The 25,481-nt window shown below is 50.6% G+C and overlaps 1 protein-coding gene across 1 annotated transcript in view; it reads left to right on the forward strand.

The window, feature by feature from the left end:
* Nucleotides 1-25,481, forward strand: part of LOC140410412 (vitrin-like) — a 176,524-nt gene that overhangs the window by 131,596 nt on the left and 19,447 nt on the right. The window contains exons 11-14 of the mRNA XM_072498481.1: nt 7,895-7,963; nt 9,242-9,304; nt 12,518-12,568; nt 12,845-12,910. Coding sequence (XP_072354582.1) covers nt 7,895-7,963; nt 9,242-9,304; nt 12,518-12,568; nt 12,845-12,910 — 249 coding nt within the window. The remainder of the gene's footprint in view (nt 1-7,894; nt 7,964-9,241; nt 9,305-12,517; nt 12,569-12,844; nt 12,911-25,481) is intronic.

Here is a 25,481-nt window from a genome sequence, read left to right on the forward strand (position 1 = left end):
GGAGTAATCAGGTCAGGCGGGGTAATCAGGTCAGGCGGAGTAATCAGGTCAGGCGGGGTAATCAGGTCAGGCGGGGTAATCAGGTCAGGCGGGGTAATCAGGTCAGGCGGGGTAATCAGGCGGAGTAATCAGGTCAGGCGGGGTAATCAGGTCAGGCGGAGTAATCAGGTCAGGCGGGGTAATCAGGTCAGGCGGAGTAATCAGGTCAGGCGGAGTAATCAGGTCAGGCGGGGTAATCAGGCGGAGTAATCAGGTCAGGCGGGGTAATCAGGTCAGGCGGAGTAATCAGGTCAGGCGGAGTAATCAGGTCAGGCGGAGTAATCAGGTCAGGCGGGGTAATCAGGTCAGGCAGAGTAATCAGGTCAGGCGGGGTAATCAGGTCAGGCGGGGTAATCAGGTCAGGCGGAGTAATCAGGTCAGGCGGGGTAATCAGGTCAGGCGGGGTAATCAGGTCAGGCGGAGTAATCAGGTCAGGTGGGGTAATCAGGTCCGGCGGAGTAATCAGGTCAGGCGGGGTAATCAGGTCAAGCGGGGTAGTCAGGCAGGGTAATCAGGTCAGGCGGGGTAATCAGGTCAGGCGGTGTAATCAGGTCAGACGGGGTAGTCAGGTCAGGCGGGGTAATCAGGTCAGGCGGAGTAATCAGGTCAGGCGGAGTAATCAGGTCAGGCGGGGTAATCAGGTCAGGCGGAGTAATCAGGTCAGGCGGGGTAATCAGGTCAGGCGGAGTAATCAGGTCAGGCGGGGTAGTCAGGTCAGGCGGGGTAATCAGGTCAGGCGGGGTAGTCAGGTCAGGCGGGGTAATCAGGTCAGGTGGGGTAATCAGGTAAGGCGAGGTAATCAGGTCAGGCGGGGTAATCAGGTCAGGCAGGGTAATCAAGTCAGGCGGAGTAATCAGGTCAGGCGGAGTAATCAGGTCAGGCGGTGTAATCAGGTCAGGCGGGGTAGTCAGGTCAGGCGGGGTAATCAGGTCAGGCGGAGTAATCAGGTGGGGTAATCAGGTCAGGCGGTGTAATCAGGCGGAGTCATCAGGTCAGGCGGGGTAATCAGGTCAGGCGGGGTAATCAGGTCAGGTGGAGTAATCAGGTGGGGTAATCAGGTCAGGCGGGGTAATCAGGTCAGGCGGGGTAATCAGGTCAGGCGGAGTAATCAGGTGGGGTAATCAGGTCAGGCGGGGTAATCAGGTCAGGCGGGGTAATCAGGTCAGGCGGAGTAATCAGGTGGGGTAATCAGGTCAGGCGGGGTAATCAGGCGGAGTAATCAGGTCAGGCGGGGTAATCAGGTCAGGCGGGGTAATCAGGTCAGGCGGAGTAATCAGGTGGGGTAATCAGGTCAGGCGGGGTAATCAGGTCAGGCGGGGTAATCAGGTCAGGCGGAGTAATCAGGTGGGGTAATCAGGTCAGGCGAGGTAATCAGGTCAGGCGGGGTAATCAGGTCAGGCGGGGTAATCAGGTCAGGCGGAGTAATCAGGTGGGGTAATCAGGTAAGGCGAGGTAATCAGGTCAGGCGGGGTAATCAGGTCAGGCGGGGTAGTCAGGTCAGGCGGGGTAGTCAGGCAGGGTAATCCGGTCAGGCGGGGTAATCAGGTCAGGCGGGGTAGTCAGGCAGGGTAATCAGGTCAGGCGGGGTAATCAGGTCAGGCGGGGTAATCAGGTCAGGCGGGGTAGTCAGGCAGAGTAATCAGGTCAGGCGGGGTAATCAGGTCAGGCGGGGTAATCAGGTCAGGCGGGGTAGTCAGGCAGGGTAATCAGGTCAGGCGGGGTAATCAGGTCAGGCGGGGTAATCAGGTCAGGCGGAGTAATCAGGTCAGGCGGGGTAGGCAGGCAGGGTAATCAGGTCAGGCGGGGTAATCAGGTCAGGCGGGGTAGTCAGGCAGGGTAATCAGGTCAGGCGGGGTAATCAGGTCAGGCGGGGTAATCAGGTCAGGCGGAGTAATCAGGTCAGGCGGGGTAATCAGGTCAGGCGGGGTAATCAGGTCAGGCGGAGTAATCAGTTCAGGCGGGGTAATCAGGTCAGGCGGGGTAATCAGGTCAGGCGGAGTAATCAGGTCAGGCGGAGTAATCAGGTCAGGCGGAGTAATCAGGTCAGGTGGGGTAATCAGGTCAAGCGGGGTAGTCAGGCAGGGTAATCAGGTCAGGCGGGGTAATCAGGTCAGGCGGGGTAATCAGGTCAGGCGGGGTAATTAGGTCAGGCGGGGTAGTCAGGTCAGGCGGGGTAGTCAGGTGGGGTAATCAAGTCAGGCGGAGTAATCAGGTCAGGCGGGGTAATCAGGTCAGGCGGGGTAATCAGGTCAGGCGGGGTAGTCAGGCAGGGTAATCAGGTCAGGTGGGGTAATCAGGTCAGGCGGGGTAATCAGGTCAGGCGGAGTAATCAGGTCAGGTGGGGTAATCAGGTCAGGCGGGGTAATCAGGTCAGGCGGGGTAATCAGGACAGGCGGGGTAATCAGGTCAGGCGAGGTAATCAGGTCAGGCGGGGTAATCAGGTCAGGCGGGGTAATCAGGTCTGGTTGGGAGATACTCAGGTTGGTTCTGGTCGGGAAGGTAGTCAGGTGGTCTGGGTGGTGCATGGGGGTATTGGTCGAGTCTGGTTCGGGACGGTTGGGTGTTTTGAAGGGGTAGTCAGGTGTGGTGGGTAGTCAGATCTGATCAGGGATGGGGCAGTACGGTGGCACAGTGGGTTAGCACTGCTGCCTCACGGCGCCGAGGTCCCAGGTTCGATCCTGGCTCTGGGTCACTGTCCGTGTGGAGTTTGCACATTCTCCCCGTGTTTGCGTGGGTTTCGCCCCCACAACCCAAAGATATGCAGGCTCGGTAGATTGGCCACGCTAAATTGTCCCATAATTGGAAAAAATGAATTGGGTACTCTAAATTTATTTAAAAAGGGGATGTAGTTGGGTGGTCAGTGGTCAGCTCTGGTTTGGGGAGAATGGACAGTTGGTCGGGGGCGGGGGGAGGGGGTAGTCGGGTGGTCGAGGGTGTGGGGGGAGTTGTCACATCGGTGGGAAGTTGGATGATTGTGGGTATTCGGGAGAAGGTTAGTTGGGGGGGGGTGTCAGAGGGGTATTCAGAGTTGGGTGGTCGGGGGGAATGAATGGGTGAGGCAGTGGTCAGTCAGGAGTTAGACTAGGTTTTAATTTGTCTAACATTGCCTGGATAACTACCCAACTAAGTACCAGGAAACGGCCTCTGAAGACTCCCCGGACCCTAACTCAAAGTTGGAGACATTCCTTCATGATTCCGGGCAACGTGGGGGATTACCGTCAGAAGTTGAAACTTCCCAGGCAATTCTCATGGAAACCCGCACATCAGACCTTCCACAGGGTCTGATGCATATCTTTGGTCATACACCCAATTCCGGAGATCGGAAGATTTGGTCCATTTCATCTTAAATAGACTGTAGTTCCTGGGCACAGAGTCAACAAAGTCAGGAGTCAAACTGGACTGGTGTGTAGACAATGAAGGGATGATTATTTTTTGTATTGCATATGATGTGATAGTTGTTGAGATGTATAACCAGTTCTAAGTGGTCATATTTTAACTGGGATAAATTAAAACAGATCATGAGGGTGATGCATTTTCAGTTCTTCTTGAGGGAAGATGTTGTGAATATCTAGTTCACAATTCTCGCGTCTGGAGTACAACTTTTAGTTTTAGGAATTAAAGTGTTCAGTGTAAGATAAATAGATGCGTCTGACTGAGCAACTGATCCATAATCCCTGAAGCAAATGCAAATCAAACAAGCCCTTGTGAATTACAGCTAACCTATGTTTGTATCAGGGTGTTTCTCACCGAAAGCAGTGGCAGTTTCGATCTGGTGCAGGCTGCAGTTCACCGAGTCGGGGGAGCAAAAGGAGTTGAGTGTTAGTCAGGACTGCACCTTTAGCAGAGAAAAGACTGACTTTATTGTTCATCTTGAGGGATGCGGGTGGAAGTTCATGCTCAGTTTGGAGACCGAGTGTGTGAGAGGAAAGAGGCTGAAGGGATCAAGTGATATGGGGGGGGGGGGGGGGGAGGGGGGGGGCGGGGGGGGGGAGGCGGGATCAAGGTATTGAACTTGATGATCAACCATGATCATAAAGAATGGGGGAGCAGCTCGAAGGGCCGAATGGCCTCCTCCTGCTTCTATTTTCTATGTTTCTATGCTTGGAGTTAGAGGAAGGAATCTACAAGAAGAATTTTGGGCAGCACGGTAGCACAAGTGGTAGCACTGTGGCTTCACAGCGCCAGAGTCCCAGGTTCGATTCCCCGCTGGGTCACGTCTGTGCGGAGTCAGCACGTTCTCCCCGTGTATGCGTGGGTTTCCTCCCACAGTCCAAAGATGTGCAGGTTAGGTGGATTGGCCATGATAAATTGCCCTTAGTGTCCAGAGGGGTTATTGGGTTAGGGGGATAGGGTGGAAGTGAAGGCTTAAGTGGGTCGGTGCAGACTAGATGGGCCGCATGGCCTCCTTTTGCACTGTATGTTCTATGACACGTCTATGACAATATCCCTCTAGTGAAAACCAACTTAGAGACCACAGTGAAGCCTGAGTTAGAGCTGCGAAGCCCACCGTTCTGAGGTTCTGAGGAGATGTTGGAGGATCACTTAGCCAAAAGTTAATGAAAGGATCCCCATGAAATGCAGACTAGATGGGCAGCACGGTAGCCTTGTGGATAGCACAATTGCTTCACAGCTCCAGGGTCCCAGGTTCGATTCCGGCTTGGGTCACTGTCTGTGCGGAGTCTGCACATCCTCCCCGTGTGTGCGTGGGTTTCCTCCGGGTGCTCCGGTTTCCTCCCACAGTCCAAAGATGTGCAGGTTAGGTGGATTGGCCATGTTAAATTGCCCTTAGTGTCCAAGATTGCCCTTAGTGTTGGGTGGGGTTACTGGGTTGTGGGGATAGGGTGGAGGTGTTGACCTTGGGTAGGGTGCTCTTTCCAAGAGCTGGTGCAGACTCGATGGGCCGAATGGCCTCCTTCTGCACTGTAAATTCTATGAAATCTATGAAATTTCAAAACCTTGGAGAATAGTTGAGGAGAATTTAAAGTGAATTCCGGATGCCGGTGAATGAACCTTCAAGATTTCATAAGACAAGGGAGCTCTTTGCAGGGGGGGCGTGTCAGTGGAGTGTGTGTGGGAGGGTGGGAGGTGTTAAAAGTAAACCGGATTCTAGCAAATGTAGTTACAAACTATAGTGCTAAATTAGTAATACATCTTTCTTTATATTTATATATGCACAATAAAGGATTTGTAAAGTGAAATTTTCTGGCATAAATTCTTTCAGTGAATCAATAGCTGTTCAAATTTCTGTTTAAATATTAATGGTCCCTCAGGCGAGAGGACAGGAAAAGAGGCTGGGAGAGCTGCCGTTTAGAATGGTAGGAAGGAGCTTTCGATATTTGGGAATCCAGGTGGCCCGGGAATAGGAGGCACCGCACAAGTTAAACCTATCCCGGTTGGTAGAACAAATGGAAGGGGACTTTAAGAGATGGGACATGCTCCCGCTATCACTGGCAGGGAGGGGACAGACCGTGAAAATGACCGTCCTCCCCAGATTTCGGTTTGTCTTTCAGTGCCTCCCCATCTTCATCCCGAGAGCCTTTTTTAAACGTGCAAATAAGGTTATTTTGGGCTTTGAGTTGCCAGCAGGGAAATGGGTTCAGGTATCTGCAGGTACGAGGCTTTTTGAGAAGGCTGGTTCCGGCCTACCCGCTGCTGCCGCCACGGGGGATACAGGACAGAGTAGTCTCCAGTACATGGATGGGATAGGGGTAGGTATTGGATATCTACCAAGAACTTATGGAATCGGAGGAAACTCTGGTGGGGGAGCTAAACGGCAAGTGGGAAGACAAGCTGGGGGGAGAGATAGAGGCGGGTCTGTGGGCGGATACCTGAAGCAGGATTAACACATCCTCATCATGTGCCAGGCTTAGCCTGATACAGTTCAAGGTAGTCCACCAGGCACACTTTTTTTTAATAAATGTTTTTAATTGGGTTTTTGAACAAAGTATATTTACCGTTATGTATACAGAATAAGATATATAGAAGAGAAGAGCACACACAAACATACCACAAAAAGAACAAACATAAAATAAAATAAAATCACTGGTAGGGTATAATGCACCTGCTGAACAGCAGCAATTTTCTGTACAATTGGCAATATTATTTTTAACACATAAGCAGGCATCTGTTTGTGTGGGGGGGGGGGGAGAAGCTGGGGAGGGACATAGACATTTGGGTGCCGGAGAAACAATTACAGAGGGCAAGATGGATTTCACTGCCGGTGTCATCTCGCGTTCACCTCCGCTTCAGCCGTTCGTCCCGTCATCCATTTGGCATCGGGGCCGGCGCGGAGAAAGCCACTGCGCATGATCATGACAGGGGCCCGGATGAGCAAGTTTTTCGGGGTAGAGGACAGGTGTGTGAGGTGCACGGGAAGCCCAGCAAATCATGTCCATATGTTTTGGGCATGCCCGGAGCTCAGAGGGTTCTGACAGGGTTTTGCTAAGGCAATGTCCACGGTACTAAAACACAGGCGGTGCCGAGTCCGGAGGTAGCGATCTTTGGAGTGTTGGAAGAGCCGTGAGTTCAAGGGGCGAAAGAGGCTGACGCCTCGGCCTTTGCCTCCCTGGTAGCCCGGAGACGGATCTTGTTAATGTGGAGGGACTCTAAGCCCCCGAGTGCAGAGACCTGGGTTAGTGACATGGCTGGATTCTCAGTCTCGAGAAAATAAAGTTCGCCTTAAGAGGGTCAATGTGAGGGTTCACCCGGAGGTGGCAGCCGTTCATCGACGTTCTCGGGGAAAATTAAAATGTCAGCAGAAGCAGAATGCCAAAGTGGGGGGAGGGGGGCCAATCTGTTGTTTTATTGGTGGGTGGGGTTAAGATTGTGATGGGGGTGGAAATGATTACTGTGCCATGTTTATGTCGCTGTTATTATTATAAGAATTGCAAATAAAATAATAAAAATATTTTAAAATATATATATATTCATGGCCCCTAAAGGTGTCGTAACAAGAGACCCAGATAGGGGGCGGGATTCTCCCATCGCGCGGCTAAGTGTTGACGCCAGCGTAAAAATGGGAATGTTTTACTCCGGCGTCAACAGGCCTTCCGGCGCCCGATTCTCCAGCCCACAGGGGGCTAGCATCGCGCTGATCTCAGGGTCAACTGGGCGCCGCGGGGTCCGCGCATGCGTAGTGGCACCGGCGCCAACACGCGCATGCGCCGTGGTTTTCTTCTCCACGCCGGCCCCGATGCCAAGTGGCGTAGGGCTACAGGAGCTGGCGCAGAAGAAAGGAGGCCCCCAGCCCGAGAGGCCAGCCCGTCGATTGGTGGGCCCCGATCACGGGCCAGGCCACAACGGAGGCCCCCCCTGGGTCGGACCACCACCAACCCCCCCCCCCACAGGCCGCCCCCCGGACCCTTCCACACCGAGGTCCCGCCGCCGCCGTTCTAACGTGCGCTGAGCCGGCGGGAGCTTGGCGTTGGGTTTTTTGCTATGGCTGCTCGGCCCATTTGGGCCGGAGAATCGAGTGGGGGGGGGCGCGTAGAGCGGCCCCGACCGGCGCCACGCCCGCGCCAGTGCCGCCGATTCTCCGCTCTGCGTCGGAGTGGCGTGGTGCGATTCGCGCGGCGCCCCAGGGAATCTCCGACCCGGCGGGGCGGTTGGAGAATCCCACCCCAAGTGTGTGACAGACACAACGGAGTTGGTTTCATTTCAGTTTAGCAGCCTGTAATTTGCTTCATTGCAACTGTAGTGTGGAAATACCCTTCTATTCATTATTTTATCGCAGGTTTGTGTTTGAATTGATTGTGAGTGGTGCAGTGGGTGTGGAAATATCTCTTAGTTTCTAATCTGACCTGTTTGATATCAGCGGAATGACGTCTAAACCAGCATCGCTTTTCTGTATCTGCAGCAGCTAACGGTGAGCTTGCAGCTGACCCAGCGTACACCTGGATGGACGTGGAGACCTACGACACTCCAGGTCAGAGATTCACACATCTGGGGAAGGAAACCATGTGAACTGCCTCGCAACCCCCTGCCCTCCCCACCCCATCCCACCCCGCCCACAATCAGAGGACCAGGGAGAGAGCTGAGAATTCCTGTTGGTTCCACCAATTCTTGGCCAGAAATATGGCACAGAACCATGGAAATTGTCACCAAGTTTCAGCTTCTAAATCAGAGTTTTATATCACAAAAGGAGACCATTCAGCCCATCAGGACTAAACCGGCAATTTGGTACAGCTACCCAATTCGTCCCAGTCTTCTACTCTTTCCCCACCGGTCTGTAAATGTTTGCTCTTCCTGAAACTATCCAATTCCCTTTTTCATAGAGTTATAGAATTTACAGTGCAGAAGGAGGCCATTCAGCCCATCAAGTCTGCACCAGCCCTTGGAAAGAACACCCTATCCCCTTTATCCCCGTAACCCAACCTATCCTTTTTGGACACTAAGGGCAATTTAGCATGGCCAATCCTAACCTGCCTATCCACCTAACCTGCACATCTTTGGACTGTGGGAGGAAACCGGAGCACCCGGAAGAAACCCACGCAGACACAGGGAAAACATGCAGACTCCGCACAGACAGTGACCCAAGCCGGGAATCAAACCTGGGACCCTGGAGCTGTGAAGCAACTGTGCTAACCACTATGCTACCGTGCTGCCCTTTTTGATAGCTATTACTGAACAGTGAGGCAGCGCTTCCCGGATCATAACAACTCGCTATTTAAAATGATTTCTTTCCATCTCCCTTCTGGTTCTTTCACCGATTACCTTGTGACCGTGTCCTCTGATTATCTGCTATTCTGCCAGTGAAAGGAAGTTCCTCCTTATTTACTCTATGAAAGCTCCTCCTGATTTTGGACACCTCCATCGCCTCACCCTTAACCTTCTCTGCTGTGAGGAGAAGAATCTCAGCTTCACCAACCCCTCCACGTTAGTGACGTCCCTCGTGGTCGACATTCTTCCAGTAAATGTGTACAGACTGGAGAAAGGGTTGTTTTTTGCATAGCTGCCAGAGGGCCTGCCCTAGATTTGGCATTGTTCTACTCCTGCATTTTCACCCTGGGGGACCATTCAATGCAGGTAAGTGTGGGTTTCAGGGTGTGTGAGGTCTGGGGTGACATTGTTGATTTGTGTCACACCTAAGATCTTTGAGGACACGTGCACCAAATGGGCTGAATCTCCCACGTGGATTGGAGAGGATCTTGACAGAAGCTTAGTGCAACTACTGCTGCATTTAAAGTGTGTTTCTGCTCCCTAGGTTACAGCTCTAAGCCTGGGCTCTCAGACTATGAGAAGTGGATCGTCAGCCTTGGGGAGAGCAGTAAGTACATTTGGTCTCTTCCCTCTGGAGATGCTTATTAAAGAGAGTCTAAAGTTAGCTTGGACCAGGAGCCTGGCAAGTAGGCCGCACCGCTTAACTTGTTCCCTTTCCATGACCATCTTGGCCCGATTTTCGGAATGAGGAGAAATGGGCTCGTTTGGAGGAAAACCCAAGGCCGCCAGGTGGCGCAGTGGTTAGCACTGCTGCCTCAGGTGCTGAGGTCCCGGGTTCGATCCCGGGTCACTGTCCGTGTGGAGTTTGCATATTTGCCCCGTGTTCGTGTGGGTTTTACCCCCACAACCGAAAAGATGTGCAGGGTAGGTGGATTGGCGACGCTAAATTGCCCCTTAATTGGAAAAAAATAATTGGGTTCTCTAAATTTATGGAAAAAAAATAGGAGGAAAATCCAGCCCCTGGGGTGAAGTACTGACTGAAATTTTCCCTCAGGATTTTCCGCTGCCTCGGTGCTTTCAGGTTGATATCCTGATATCCCCCACTCTTTTTGATATCCTTTCATTTTCATTATGAATGGAGACACCAACCACAAAGACTACACTGGTTGATGATCTGAACCAATTGTATGAATATTTGCTGGTCTTCCCCTTGTAAGTATGTGGAATGGTGATCACTCTGTACTGTACTAGATTGTGGGGATTTGTTGCATCTTGTGGTTCAATGTAAAATATACTCTTAGACCTAATTTTTGTTTAGTTTGGGGGTTAAGAATCCTTAACTGGCTCCTGCAAAGGTATAAGCAGATCTGACATCTGAGAAAAAGACGTTAGAATGTGTCATTGGTGCCTCTGACATAATTGGAGTTGAGGGAGATGTGTTTTGATGCGGGCCTGGACGTAATAAGAAAATCCTATCCAATAATTTCATTGGCTGTATGAACATTCACTACAATGAGGGTGCCACTTTACCATGTTTTCATGGTTCTATCCTCTTCTCTCTCATTCTCTAATTTATCCGTTTATTGCCTTTCCTTGTACAAACAGAGGCACCGAGTTTGATAGAGCTCTGGATTCACAGTGTTGCAATCTAAGGGCCCCCAGCCCCCATCACGGAGGTATTGGGGGCTCTTCTCCCTGCCCCATCCCCTTCCCCACTCTAGCCAGCATTCCACCCCCCCCGACATTCATCACTGGCACTGTCCCATTAATGTCTGCAACGTCCGTCCGTCCCCGTCCCCCCCCGTATAGGCACCCCTCTCCTGTCATTTCTACTATGGCCTTCTCCTGGCACTGTCCCATTGCACAGGTTGGCACTGCTCCCTCCCGGGGGCTATACATACCTCTGCACCCCCACAGGAGTCCCCTTGACTGCCATACGTCTGGCCAAATCCTGTTGTAAACCTCGCCCACTTGCGTCACGACAGCGAGGTGTGAATATTTAGTTGGGAGGATGATATGGTAGGGTAATCCCGCTAATAACATTTTAAATTGATTAAAATATATTCAAATGAGGTTCACTCCTTTTGTGGGTGTGAATCTCATAGCATCGCTGGTGAAGGGTGGGGAAAATCGGGAAACGTGATCTGTCCGATGAGAATCGCGTTTCCTTATTCTCGTGAGATTTTCCGGCTGCGTTGCCAATCATACTGCTTGCTCAAAATTGTCCTGATATCTCCCCCAATGCAACACTTCCAGAGTATCACACTGAGAGTGTCTGGCTGGACTAAGTGCTCAAGTCTCGGGCGTTGGAAATTGAATCTGCTACCTTCTGGCTCACAGAGAGAGTGAAAGTATGAGAGAGAGAGAGACAGAGCAGCCACTGACCCATAGCTGTCACCTAAAAGGATTTTGAATGTAAAAGTAAGATGGTGACACTGAAGTCATAGGTTACGCCACCATTGGAGTGTTTCAGTGTTTTAAGCATGGTGACTTTCTTCAGGCAGTTGAGATCATTAGCACATTGATCAGTTGGTTACATTTCCTACCTGATGATTAACACGGTACTGAAATCTCGGAGGACAATTCACCCAGATATATACACCCAGGGAGCATGATTCAGAGAATAGACATTAATCTGGTAGTTTGGCACTAACTTATGGGCCAAGTGCGGGCAACTGGGACTAGCTTAATGGTAAAAAACTGGGCGGCATGGACTGGTTGGGCCGAAGGGCCTGTTTCCATGCTGTAAACTTCTATGATTCTTCTATGATTCTAACTCACATGCCGCAGGGTGAGAGCTGAGGATCGTGATATTGTTCTCTCCATGAAATAGTGAGGATCACAAATGAGGCTGAGTTCTAGAAGCAGATAGTGTTAATTTATTAAGTTTTGTCAATTTATTTGGATACAGTGTATGAATAATTAATTTAATGAAACGTAGAGACGACGTTTCCACTTATGGTGAGATAGAAACTAGAGGCCATAAATACAAGACTGTCACTAATCCAATCAGGAATTCATGAGAAACCTCTTTACCCAGAAAGTGGTGAGATTGTGGTACTCACTGTGGTGATATGCATGAACACATCAATGTGTACAGTTGTTTATCAATGTATATAGTTATTGGTACGACCTCCGGCCAGCAGGTGGCGATAGAGATCTACACTGTGACTTGAGACACGCGGCAGTTGGTTATAAGTCATACAACAGAATACTCGCACTTCCCCAGGAGAATTCACTGAATTAATTTAGTAGCCATTGACTGTTTTATAGTTTGGTAGTTATCTTTCCACATGTTTGTTAGTAAATCATCCTTCTAGTTAAATAACTAGATGTTCTGTGTACATCATTCCCACAGTCATAAATCAGAACACAACAGTCACTAATTACCACAAACAGTGCAAATAGCACTAATGGGGAAGTTTGGTAAACACATGAGGGAGAAAGGAATAGAAGGATATGTTATAGTGTGAGGTGAAGGATGGGAGGAGGTCATGTGGAGCGGAAACACTGGCTTAGACCAGCTGGGTCAAAATGGCCAGTTCCAGTATCGGAAATTCTCTCATTCTACCTAATTTGAGAGGTGACGTATGATCTACGCTTTCAATCTCTGATTTCCAAAGCTCTCCACGAATGGGAGATTTCCTTGCCTCTTGTCTGGGCTTGTTGTAGACTCATTGATAGAGATTGACTGCTGTGTTTAATTAACAACTCCATTATCATTGTATTGTGCGACTACCAGGATGGTAGTAGGTGAACTAAATGAACCCTGGTCATTTGTTTTAGTCCAGAAATAACTATGCTGTGTATAATTTGGCAGATCACAGAGTCCAAGACCCGGGTTTCTGGAAGTTTGACTCTTTAGACCCTGGTAAGTGGCTCTATATTTCAGTCATTGACGTCAGCCCAACTTTGCAGCAGCAGGGAGCTCAGATCATTGCGTGTGAGGAGATAGTGGGTGCATTCCCATGATTTTAATGGTTGACAAACATGGGAACAACATCTGTGATCTTTTGATACGCAATGAATGGTTAGACTCCATATTGGGAACAGGGATTTGGAAACTTTACCCTGACATGTTTAATATTGCACTTGGAATTTTTGGAAGCTACATCTATAAATAAACATCTCCATTATTTTATCGAAGGTCAAAGACTTGGGCTGAGAGGAAGCAGACCATGGGGACCCAACCCAGATTCATTCAAGACACAAAGTATGTAAAGCAATTGCAGCATTCTATTTAATGGGTTGTGCATTAATTAGCAGTGCTGTGTCTCCTAGCTTTTATAAAGAAGGAGATTATTACATTGAACAGCAATGAATTAGAGAAACTGCAGCAGAGAAAACCCCAGATTATTCAGCCCAAACGACTTGTGCTGTTGTTTATCTGTTCATCATCTGGATGGGGTCATACTACTGAGTGGGAGTGGGTGTTCTACTGAGTGAGAGTGGGTGTTCTACTGAGTGAGAGTGGGTGTTCTACTGAGTGAGAGTGGGTGTTCTACTGAGTGGGAGTGGGTGTTCTACCGAGTGAGAGTGGGTGTTCTACTGAGTTGGAGTGGGTGTTCTACTGAGTGGGAGTGGGTGTTCTACTGAGTGGGAGTGGGTGTTCTACTGAGTGGGAGTGGGTGTTCTACTGAGTGGGAGTGGGTGTTCTACTGAGTGAGAATGGGTGTTCTACTGAGTGGGAGTGGGTGTTCTACTGAGTGAGAGTGGGTGTTCTACTGAGTGAGAGTGGGTGTTCCACTGAGTGAGAGTGGATGTCCTGAGTGAGAGTGGGTGTTCTACTGAGTGAGAGTGGGTGTTCTACTGAGTGGGAGTGGGTGTTCTACTGAGTGAGAGTGGGTGTTCTACTGAGTGGGAGTGGGTGTTCTACTGAGTGAGAGTGGGTGTTCTACTGAGTGGGAGTGGGTGTTCTACTGAGTGGGAGTGGGTGTTCTACTGAGTGAGAATGGGTGTTCTACTGAGTGGGAGTGGGTGTTCTACTGAGTGGGAGTGGGTGTTCTACTGAGTGAGAGTGGGTGTTCTACTGAGTGGGAGTGGGTGTTCTACTGAGTGAGAGTGGGTGTTCTACTGAGTGAGAGTGGGTGTTCTACTGAGTGAGAGTGGGTGTTCTACTGAGTGGGAGTGGGTGTTCTACTGAGTGAGAGTGGGTGTTCTACTGAGTGAGAGTGGGTGTTCTACTGAGTGGGTGTTCTACTGAGTGAGAGTGGGTGTTCTACTGAGTGGGAGTGGGTGTTCTACTGAGTGAGAGTGGGTGTTCTACTGAGTGGGAGTGGGTGTTCTACTGAGTGGGAGTGGGTGTTCTACTGAGTGAGAGTGGGTGTTCTACTGAGTGAGAGTGGGTGTTCTACTGCGTGAGAGTGGGTGTTCTACTGAGTGAGAGTGGGTGTTCTACTGAGTGAGAGTGGGTGTTCTACTGAGTGAGAGTGGGTATTCTACTGAGTGGGAGTGGGTGTTCTACTGAGTGAGAGTGGGTGTTCTACTGAGTGGGAGTGGGCGTTCTACTGAGTGAGAGTGGGTGTTCTACTGAGTGGGAGTGGGTGTTCTACTGAGTGGGAGTGGGTGTTCTACTGAGTGAGAGTGGGTGTTCTACTGAGTGAGAGTGGGTGTTCTACTGCGTGAGAGTGGGTGTTCTACTGAGTGAGAGTGGGTTTCTACTGAGTGAGAGTGGGTGTTCTACTGAGTGAGAGTGGGTGTTCTACTGAGTGAGAGCGGGTGTTCTACTGAGTGAGAGTGGGTGTTCTACTGAGTGAGAGTGGGTGTTCTACTGAGTGAGAGTGGATGTCCTGAGTGAGAGTGGGTGTTCTACTCAGTGGGAGTGGGTGTCCTACTGAGTGAGAGTGGGTGTTCTACTGAGTGAGAGTGGGTGTTCTACTGAGTGAGAGTGGGTGTTCTACTGAGTGAGAGTGGGTGTTCTACTGAGTGAGAATGGGTGTTCTACTGAGTGCGAGTGGGTGTTCTACTGAGTGGGAGTGGGCGTTCTACTGAGTGAGAGTGGGTGTTCTACTGAGTGAGAGTGGGTGTTCTACTGAGTGAGAGTGGGTGTTCTACTGAGTGAGAGTGGGTGTTCTACTGAGTGAGAGTGGGTGTTCTACTGAGTGAGAGTGGGTGTTCTACTCAGTGGGAGTGGGTGTTCTACTGAGTGAGAGTGGGTGTTCTACTGAGTGAGAGTGGGTGTTCTACTGAGTGAGAGTGGGTGTTCTACTGAGTGGGTGTTCTACTGAGTGAGAGTGGGTGTTCTACTGAGTGGGAGTGGGTGTTCTACTGAGTGAGAGTGGGTGTTCTACTGAGTGGGAGTGGGTGTTCTACTGAGTGGGAGTGGGTGTTCTACTGAGTGAGAGTGGGTGTTCTACTGAGTGAGAGTGGGTGTTCTACTGCGTGAGAGTGGGTGTTCTACTGAGTGAGAGTGGGTGTTCTACTGAGTGAGAGTGGGTGTTCTACTGAGTGAGAGTGGGTATTCTACTGAGTGGGAGTGGGTGTTCTACTGAGTGAGAGTGGGTGTTCTACTGAGTGGGAGTGGGCGTTCTACTGAGTGAGAGTGGGTGTTCTACTGAGTGGGAGTGGGTGTTCTACTGAGTGGGAGTGGGTGTTCTACTGAGTGAGAGTGGGTGTTCTACTGAGTGAGAGTGGGTGTTCTACTGCGTGAGAGTGGGTGTTCTACTGAGTGAGAGTGGGTTTCTACTGAGTGAGAGTGGGTGTTCTACTGAGTGAGAGTGGGTGTTCTACTGAGTGAGAGTGGGTGTTCTACTGAGTGAGAGTGGGTGTTCTACTGAGTGAGAGTGGGTGTTCTACTGAGTGAGAGTGGATGTCCTGAGTGAGAGTGGGTGTTCTACTCAGTGGGAGTAGGTGTCCTACTGAGTGAGAGTGGGTGTTCTACTGAGTGAGAGTGGGTGTTCTACTGAGTGAGAGTGGGTGTTCTACTGAGTGAGAGTGGGTGTTCTACTGAGTGAGAATGGGTGTTCTACTGAGTGCGAGTGGGTGTTCTACTGAGTGGGAGTGGGCGTTCTACTGAGTGAGAGTGGGTGTTCTACTGAGTGAGAGTGGGTGTTCTACTGAGTGAGAGTGGGTGTTCTACTGAGTGAGAGTGGGTGTTCTACTGAGTGAGAGTGGGTGTTCTACTGAGTGAGAGTGGGTGTTCTACTCAGTGGGAGTGGGTGTTCTACTGAGTGAGAGTGGGTGTTCTACTGAGTGAGAGTGGGTGTTCTACTGAGTGAGAGTGGGTGTTCTACTGAGTGAGAGTGGGTGTTCTACTGAGTGGGAGTGGGTGTCCTACTGAGTGAGAGTGGGTGTTCTACTGAGTGAGAGTGGGTGTTCTACTGAGTGAGAGTGGGTGTTCTACTGAGTGAGAGTGGATGTTCTACTGAGTGAGAGTGGGTCTTCCACTGACTGAGAGTGGGTGTTCTACTGAGTGAGAGTGGGTGTTCTACTGAGTGAGAGTGGGTGTTCTACTGAGTGAGAGTGGGTGTTCTACTGAGTGAGAGTGGGTGTTCTACTGAGTGAGAATGGGTGTTCTACTGAGTGAGAGTGGGTGTTCTACTGAGTGAGAGTGGGTGTTCTACTGAGTGCGAGTGGGTGTTTTACTGAGTGAGAGTGGGTGTTCTACTGAGTGGGAGTGGGTGTTCTACTGAGTGAGAGTGGGTGTTCTACTGAGTGAGAGTGGGTGTTCTACTGAGTGAGAATGGGTGTTCTACTGAGTGAGAGTGGGTGTTCTACTGAGTGAGAGTGGGTGTTCTACTGAGTGAGAGTGGATGTCCTGAGTGAGAGTGGGTGTTCCACTGAGTGAGAGTGGGTGTTCTACTGAGTGAGAATGGGTGTTCTACTGAGTGAGAGTGGGTGTTCTAATGAGTGAGAGTGGGTGTTCTACTGAGTGAGAGTGGGTGTTCTACTGAGTGAGAGTGGGTGTCCTACTGAGTGAGAGTGGGTGTTCTACTGAGTGAGAGTGGGTGTTCTACTGAGTGAGAGTGGGTGTCCTACTGAGTGAGAGTGGGTGTTTTACTCAGTGGGAGTGGGTGTTCTACTGAGTGCGAGTGGGTGTTCTACTGAGTGAGAATGGGTGTTCTAATGAGTGAGAGTGGGTGTTCTACTGAGTGGGAGTGGGTGTTATACTGAGTGAGAGTGGGTGTTCTACTGAGTGAGAGTGGGTGTTCTACTGAGTGAGAGTGGGTGTTCTACTGAGTGGGAGTGGGTGTTCTACCGAGTGAGAGTGGGTGTTCTACTGAGTTGGAGTGGGTGTTCTACTGAGTGGGAGTGGGTGTTCTACTGAGTGGGAGTGGGTGTTCTACTGAGTGGGAGTGGGTGTTCTACTGAGTGGGAGTGGGTGTTCTACTGAGTGAGAATGGGTGTTCTACTGAGTGGGAGTGGGTGTTCTACTGAGTGAGAGTGGGTGTTCTACTGAGTGAGAGTGGGTGTTCCACTGAGTGAGAGTGGATGTCCTGAGTGAGAGTGGGTGTTCTACTGAGTGAGAGTGGGTGTTCTACTGAGTGGGAGTGGGTGTTCTACTGAGTGAGAATGGGTGTTCTACTGAGTGGGAGTGGGTGTTCTACTGAGTGAGAGTGGGTGTTCTACTGAGTGGGAGTGGGTGTTCTACTGAGTGGGAGTGGGTGTTCTACTGAGTGAGAATGGGTGTTCTACTGAGTGGGAGTGGGTGTTCTACTGAGTGGGAGTGGGTGTTCTACTGAGTGAGAGTGGGTGTTCTACTGAGTGGGAGTGGGTGTTCTACTGAGTGAGAGTGGGTGTTCTACTGAGTGAGAGTGGGTGTTCTACTGAGTGAGAGTGGGTGTTCTACTGAGTGGGAGTGGGTGTTCTACTGAGTGAGAGTGGGTGTTCTACTGAGTGAGAGTGGGTGTTCTACTGAGTGGGTGTTCTACTGAGTGAGAGTGGGTGTTCTACTGAGTGGGAGTGGGTGTTCTACTGAGTGAGAGTGGGTGTTCTACTGAGTGGGAGTGGGTGTTCTACTGAGTGGGAGTGGGTGTTCTACTGAGTGAGAGTGGGTGTTCTACTGAGTGAGAGTGGGTGTTCTACTGCGTGAGAGTGGGTGTTCTACTGAGTGAGAGTGGGTGTTCTACTGAGTGAGAGTGGGTGTTCTACTGAGTGAGAGTGGGTATTCTACTGAGTGGGAGTGGGTGTTCTACTGAGTGAGAGTGGGTGTTCTACTGAGTGGGAGTGGGCGTTCTACTGAGTGAGAGTGGGTGTTCTACTGAGTGGGAGTGGGTGTTCTACTGAGTGGGAGTGGGTGTTCTACTGAGTGAGAGTGGGTGTTCTACTGAGTGAGAGTGGGTGTTCTACTGCGTGAGAGTGGGTGTTCTACTGAGTGAGAGTGGGTTTCTACTGAGTGAGAGTGGGTGTTCTACTGAGTGAGAGTGGGTGTTCTACTGAGTGAGAGCGGGTGTTCTACTGAGTGAGAGTGGGTGTTCTACTGAGTGAGAGTGGGTGTTCTACTGAGTGAGAGTGGATGTCCTGAGTGAGAGTGGGTGTTCTACTCAGTGGGAGTGGGTGTCCTACTGAGTGAGAGTGGGTGTTCTACTGAGTGAGAGTGGGTGTTCTACTGAGTGAGAGTGGGTGTTCTACTGAGTGAGAGTGGGTGTTCTACTGAGTGAGAATGGGTGTTCTACTGAGTGCGAGTGGGTGTTCTACTGAGTGGGAGTGGGCGTTCTACTGAGTGAGAGTGGGTGTTCTACTGAGTGAGAGTGGGTGTTCTACTGAGTGAGAGTGGGTGTTCTACTGAGTGAGAGTGGGTGTTCTACTGAGTGAGAGTGGGTGTTCTACTGAGTGAGAGTGGGTGTTCTACTCAGTGGGAGTGGGTGTTCTACTGAGTGAGAGTGGGTGTTCTACTGAGTGAGAGTGGGTGTTCTACTGAGTGAGAGTGGGTGTTCTACTGAGTGGGTGTTCTACTGAGTGAGAGTGGGTGTTCTACTGAGTGGGAGTGGGTGTTCTACTGAGTGAGAGTGGGTGTTCTACTGAGTGGGAGTGGGTGTTCTACTGAGTGGGAGTGGGTGTTCTACTGAGTGAGAGTGGGTGTTCTACTGAGTGAGAGTGGGTGTTCTACTGCGTGAGAGTGGGTGTTCTACTGAGTGAGAGTGGGTGTTCTACTGAGTGAGAGTGGGTGTTCTACTGAGTGAGAGTGGGTATTCTACTGAGTGGGAGTGGGTGTTCTACTGAGTGAGAGTGGGTGTTCTACTGAGTGGGAGTGGGCGTTCTACTGAGTGAGAGTGGGTGTTCTACTGAGTGGGAGTGGGTGTTCTACTGAGTGGGAGTGGGTGTTCTACTGAGTGAGAGTGGGTGTTCTACTGAGTGAGAGTGGGTGTTCTACTGCGTGAGAGTGGGTGTTCTACTGAGTGAGAGTGGGTTTCTACTGAGTGAGAGTGGGTATTCTACTGAGTGGGAGTGGGTGTTCTACTGAGTGAGAGTGGGTGTTCTACTGAGTGGGAGTGGGCGTTCTACTGAGTGAGAGTGGGTGTTCTACTGAGTGGGAGTGGGTGTTCTACTGAGTGGGAGTGGGTGTTCTACTGAGTGAGAGTGGGTGTTCTACTGAGTGAGAGTGGGTGTTCTACTGCGTGAGAGTGGGTGTTCTACTGAGTGAGAGTGGGTTTCTACTGAGTGAGAGTGGGTGTTCTACTGAGTGAGAGTGGGTGTTCTACTGAGTGAGAGTGGGTGTTCTACTGAGTGAGAGTGGGTGTTCTACTGAGTGAGAGTGGGTGTTCTACTGAGTGAGAGTGGATGTCCTGAGTGAGAGTGGGTGTTCTACTCAGTGGGAGTAGGTGTCCTACTGAGTGAGAGTGGGTGTTCTACTGAGTGAGAGTGGGTGTTCTACTGAGTGAGAGTGGGTGTTCTACTGAGTGAGAGTGGGTGTTCTACTGAGTGAGAATGGGTGTTCTACTGAGTGCGAGTGGGTGTTCTACTGAGTGGGAGTGGGCGTTCTACTGAGTGAGAGTGGGTGTTCTACTGAGTGAGAGTGGGTGTTCTACTGAGTGAGAGTGGGTGTTCTACTGAGTGAGAGTGGGTGTTCTACTGAGTGAGAGTGGGTGTTCTACTGAGTGAGAGTGGGTGTTCTACTCAGTGGGAGTGGGTGTTCTACTGAGTGAGAGTGGGTGTTCTACTGAGTGAGAGTGGGTGTTCTACTGAGTGAGAGTGGGTGTTCTACTGAGTGAGAGTGGGTGTTCTACTGAGTGGGAGTGGGTGTCCTACTGAGTGAGAGTGGGTGTTCTACTGAGTGAGAGTGGGTGTTCTACTGAGTGAGAGTGGGTGTTCTACTGAGTGAGAGTGGATGTTCTACTGAGTGAGAGTGGGTCTTCCACTGACTGAGAGTGGGTGTTCTACTGAGTGAGAGTGGGTGTTCTACTGAGTGAGAGTGGGTGTTCTACTGAGTGAGAGTGGGTGTTCTACTGAGTGAGAGTGGGTGTTCTACTGAGTGAGAATGGGTGTTCTACTGAGTGAGAGTGGGTGTTCTACTGAGTGAGAGTGGGTGTTCTACTGAGTGCGAGTGGGTGTTTTACTGAGTGAGAGTGGGTGTTCTACTGAGTGGGAGTGGGTGTTCTACTGAGTGAGAGTGGGTGTTCTACTGAGTGAGAGTGGGTGTTCTACTGAGTGAGAATGGGTGTTCTACTGAGTGAGAGTGGGTGTTCTACTGAGTGAGAGTGGGTGTTCTACTGAGTGAGAGTGGATGTCCTGAGTGAGAGTGGGTGTTCCACTGAGTGAGAGTGGGTGTTCTACTGAGTGAGAATGGGTGTTCTACTGAGTGAGAGTGGGTGTTCTAATGAGTGAGAGTGGGTGTTCTACTGAGTGAGAGTGGGTGTTCTACTGAGTGAGAGTGGGTGTCCTACTGAGTGAGAGTGGGTGTTCTACTGAGTGAGAGTGGGTGTTCTACTGAGTGAGAGTGGGTGTCCTACTGAGTGAGAGTGGGTGTTTTACTCAGTGGGAGTGGGTGTTCTACTGAGTGCGAGTGGGTGTTCTACTGAGTGAGAATGGGTGTTCTAATGAGTGAGAGTGGGTGTTCTACTGAGTGGGAGTGGGTGTTATACTGAGTGAGAGTGGGCGTTATACTGAGTGAGAGTGGGTGTTCTACTGAGTGCGAGTGGGTGTCCTACTGAGTGAGAGTGGGTGTTATACTGAGTGAGAGTGGGTGTTCTACTGAGTGCGAGTGGGTGTTCTACTGAGTGCGAGTGGGTGTCCTACTGAGTGAGAGTGGGTGTTCTACTGAGTGCGAGTGGGTGTCCTACTGAGTGACAGTGGGTGTTCTACTGAGTGAGAGTGGGTGTTCTACTGAGTGAGAGTGGGTGTTCTACTCAGTGGGAGTGGGTGTTCTACTGAGTGAGAGTGGGTGTTCTACTGAGTGAGAGTGGGTGTTCTACTGAGTGAGAGTGGGTGTCCTGAGTGAGAGTGGGTGTTCCACTGAGTGAGAGTGGGTGTTCTACTCAGTGGGAGTGGATGTTCTACTGAGTGAGAGTGGGTGTTCTACTGAGTGAGAGTGGATGTCCTGAGTGAGAGTGGGTGTTCCACTGAGTGAGAGTGGGTGTTCTACTCAGTGGGAGTGGGTGTTCTACTGAGTGAGAGTGGGTGTTCTACTGAGTGGGAGTGGGTGTTCTACTGAGTGAGAGTGGGTGTTCTACTGAGTGAGAGTGGATGTCCTGAGTGAGAGTGGGTGTTCCACTGAGTGAGAGTGGGTGTTCTACTCAGTGGGAGTGGGTGTTCTACTGAGTGAGAGTGGGTGTTCTACTGAGTGGGAGTGGGTGTTCTACTGAGTGAGAGTGGGTGTTCTACTGAGTGAGAGTGGGTGTTCTACTGACTGAGAGTGGGTGTTCTACTGAGTGAGAGTGGGTGTTCTACTGAGTGAGAGTGGGTGTTCTACTGAGTGAGAGTGGGTGTCCTGAGTGAGAGTGGGTGTTCTACTCAGTGAGAGTGGGTGTTCTACTGAGTGAGAGTGGGTGTTCTACTGAGTGGGAGTGGGTGTTCTACTCAGTGGGAGTGGGTGTTCTACTGAGTGAGAGTGGGTGTTCTACTGAGTGAGAGTGGGTGTTCTACTGAGTGAGAGTGGGTGTTCTACTGAGTGGGAGTGGGTGTTCTACTGAGTGAGAGTGGGTGTTCTACTGAGTGAGAGTGGATGTCCTGAGTGAGAGTGGGTGTTCCACTGAGTGAGAGTGGGTGTTCTACTCAGTGGGAGTGGGTGTTCTACTGAGTGAGAGTGGGTGTTCTACTGAGTGGGAGTGGGTGTTCTACTGAGTGAGAGTGGGTGTTCTACTGAGTGAGAGTGGGTGTTCTACTGACTGAGAGTGGGTGTTCTACTGAGTGAGAGTGGGTGTTCTACTGAGTGAGAGTGGGTGTTCTACTGAGTGAGAGTGGGTGTTCTACTGACTGAGAGTGGGTGTTCTACTGAGTGAGAGTGGGTGTTCTACTCAGTGGGAGTGGGTGTTCTACTGAGTGAGAGTGGGTGTTCTACTGAGTGGGAGTGGGTGTTCTACTGAGTGAGAGTGGGTGTTCTACTGAGTGGGAGTGGGTGTTCTACTCAGTGGGAGTGGGTGTTCTACTGAGTGAGAGTGGGTGTTCTACTCAGTGGGAGTGGGTGTTCTACTGAGTGAGAGTGGGTGTTCTACTGAGTGAGAGTGGGTGTTCTACTGAGTGAGAGTGGGTGTTCTACTGAGTGAGAGTGGATGTCCTGAGTGAGAGTGGGTGTTCTACTCAGTGGGAGTGGGTGTCCTACTGAGTGAGAGTGGGTGTTCTACTGAGTGAGAGTGGGTGTTCTACTGAGTGAGAGTGGGTGTTCTACTGAGTGAGAGTGGGTGTTCTACTGAGTGAGAATGGGTGTTCTACTGAGTGCGAGTGGGTGTTCTACTGAGTGGGAGTGGGCGTTCTACTGAGTGAGAGTGGGTGTTCTACTGAGTGAGAGTGGGTGTTCTACTGAGTGAGAGTGGGTGTTCTACTGAGTGAGAGTGGGTGTTCTACTGAGTGAGAGTGGGTGTTCTACTGAGTGAGAGTGGGTGTTCTACTCAGTGGGAGTGGGTGTTCTACTGAGTGAGAGTGGGTGTTCTACTGAGTGAGAGTGGGTGTTCTACTGAGTGAGAGTGGGTGTTCTACTGAGTGAGAGTGGGTGTTAAACTGAGTGGGAGTGGGTGTCCTACTGAGTGAGAGTGGGTGTTCTACTGAGTGAGAGTGGGTGTTCTACTGAGTGAGAGTGGGTGTTCTACTGAGTGAGAGTGGATGTTCTACTGAGTGAGAGTGGGTCTTCCACTGACTGAGAGTGGGTGTTCTACTGAGTGAGAGTGGGTGTTCTACTGAGTGAGAGTGGGTGTTCTACTGAGTGAGAGTGGGTGTTCTACTGAGTGAGAGTGGGTGTTCTACTGAGTGAGAATGGGTGTTCTACTGAGTGAGAGTGGGTGTTCTACTGAGTGAGAGTGGGTGTTCTACTGAGTGCGAGTGGGTGTTTTACTGAGTGAGAGTGGGTGTTCTACTGAGTGGGAGTGGGTGTTCTACTGAGTGAGAGTGGGTGTTCTACTGAGTGAGAGTGGGTGTTCTACTGAGTGAGAATGGGTGTTCTACTGAGTGAGAGTGGGTGTTCTACTGAGTGAGAGTGGGTGTTCTACTGAGTGAGAGTGGATGTCCTGAGTGAGAGTGGGTGTTCCACTGAGTGAGAGTGGGTGTTCTACTGAGTGAGAATGGGTGTTCTACTGAGTGAGAGTGGGTGTTCTAATGAGTGAGAGTGGGTGTTCTACTGAGTGAGAGTGGGTGTTCTACTGAGTGAGAGTGGGTGTCCTACTGAGTGAGAGTGGGTGTTCTACTGAGTGAGAGTGGGTGTTCTACTGAGTGAGAGTGGGTGTCCTACTGAGTGAGAGTGGGTGTTCTACTCAGTGGGAGTGGGTGTTCTACTGAGTGCGAGTGGGTGTTCTACTGAGTGAGAATGGGTGTTCTAATGAGTGAGAGTGGGTGTTCTACTGAGTGGGAGTGGGTGTTATACTGAGTGAGAGTGGGCGTTATACTGAGTGAGAGTGGGTGTTCTACTGAGTGCGAGTGGGTGTCCTACTGAGTGAGAGTGGGTGTTATACTGAGTGAGAGTGGGTGTTCTACTGAGTGCGAGTGGGTGTTCTACTGAGTGCGAGTGGGTGTCCTACTGAGTGAGAGTGGGTGTTCTACTGAGTGCGAGTGGGTGTCCTACTGAGTGAGAGTGGGTGTTCTACTGAGTGAGAGTGGGTGTTCTACTGAGTGAGAGTGGGTGTTCTACTCAGTGGGAGTGGGTGTTCTACTGAGTGAGAGTGGGTGTTCTACTGAGTGAGAGTGGGTGTTCTACTGAGTGAGAGTGGGTGTCCTGAGTGAGAGTGGGTGTTCCACTGAGTGAGAGTGGGTGTTCTACTCAGTGGGAGTGGATGTTCTACTGAGTGAGAGTGGGTGTTCTACTGAGTGAGAGTGGATGTCCTGAGTGAGAGTGGGTGTTCCACTGAGTGAGAGTGGGTGTTCTACTCAGTGGGAGTGGGTGTTCTACTGAGTGAGAGTGGGTGTTCTACTGAGTGGGAGTGGGTGTTCTACTGAGTGAGAGTGGATGTCCTGAGTGAGAGTGGGTGTTCTACTGAGTGGGAGTGGGTGTTCTACTGAGTGGGAGTGGGTGTTCTACTGAGTGAGAGTGGGTGTTCTACTGAGTGAGAGTGGGTGTTCTACTGAGTGAGAGTGGGTGTTCTACTGAGTGAGAGTTGGTGTTCTACTGAGTGAGAGTGGGTGTTCTACTGAGTGAGAGTGGGTCTTCCACTAAGTGTTCTATCGAGTGAATGAAAAAGGGTGCTATTCCGCTGAGTGACTGACAGAGGGCGGTGCTCTATCGCCTAATAATTTTATTTGATTTTACTTTTTTGAAGTTTCCAATGACACCCTCCCGATGCTCCATAGTTTTACAGTCAAAGTGTGGGTGGTCCCAGTAACTGGGGCAGATCCCCCACACCCAATATCTTCATACTCCAAAGATTCAGGCATGGCTGCATCAGTCATTAATACAATGAGGGAGGGCACCACACCAGGCCCTCCCTGGGGCAGAAGAATGCAATGTTTGTGAACATTCAAGGTTATCTTTTTCCTCAAAGACTTGATTTAAAACTCAATAGTTTTGTTACATCCAGTTTACGACAGAGATAAAACAGAGATTAATTTTTGCAGTCTGACTTTGAGACAAAGGCTGAGTTTAACGTTCAGCATGATTAATAATGCAGAGTGGCAAGATGTAGAGAGCCCCTTGCCGAAACGTTCAGGCCATTCACGCTGGTGCGCCCTGCCGCGGGTTTCCGGTGATGAGGGGTGCATTCTGCTGGCAACACGGTTGGCAACACTGGGATCAGATGATCCCACTACTGGCCAATGGTGCGCCACTTCTGCCACCGTGAAACTCACGGCGAGTTGTGCGGAAATCCCATCCTCTCTCTGCAGACACTAAATTCAGTTTGTGGGTGGGGAGGTGGAGTCCCACACTAGCGTTCTTACAAAGGTAATTGATGCACGATCAACCACTACTGAAGCGAGATTGTAGTCCAATTGAAGGCTTTAATGAACACTAGTTACCCCAGCAGCTCCGATACAGAATGACTGCTGTGGGTGAAACACAGACTCTTATGCTCCGCCTGCTGGGCGGAACCAGCAGGCAGGTTCTACCACTCATACTACAGTGTAAGGTACATCCCACCTAGGTACACGCGATACCCCTAATATCGCCTACCACAATAATTACATAGGCTTGAGGACAGATTTGGCCCAAGTAGAGTGGGCAGGAAGGCTGAAAGGTAGGACAACTGATGAACAGTGGCAATTGTTTAAGG

The sequence above is a fragment of the Scyliorhinus torazame genome, chromosome 4 (genome assembly GCF_047496885.1).
Source record: "Scyliorhinus torazame isolate Kashiwa2021f chromosome 4, sScyTor2.1, whole genome shotgun sequence".
Taxonomy (NCBI): Eukaryota; Metazoa; Chordata; class Chondrichthyes; order Carcharhiniformes; family Scyliorhinidae; genus Scyliorhinus; species Scyliorhinus torazame.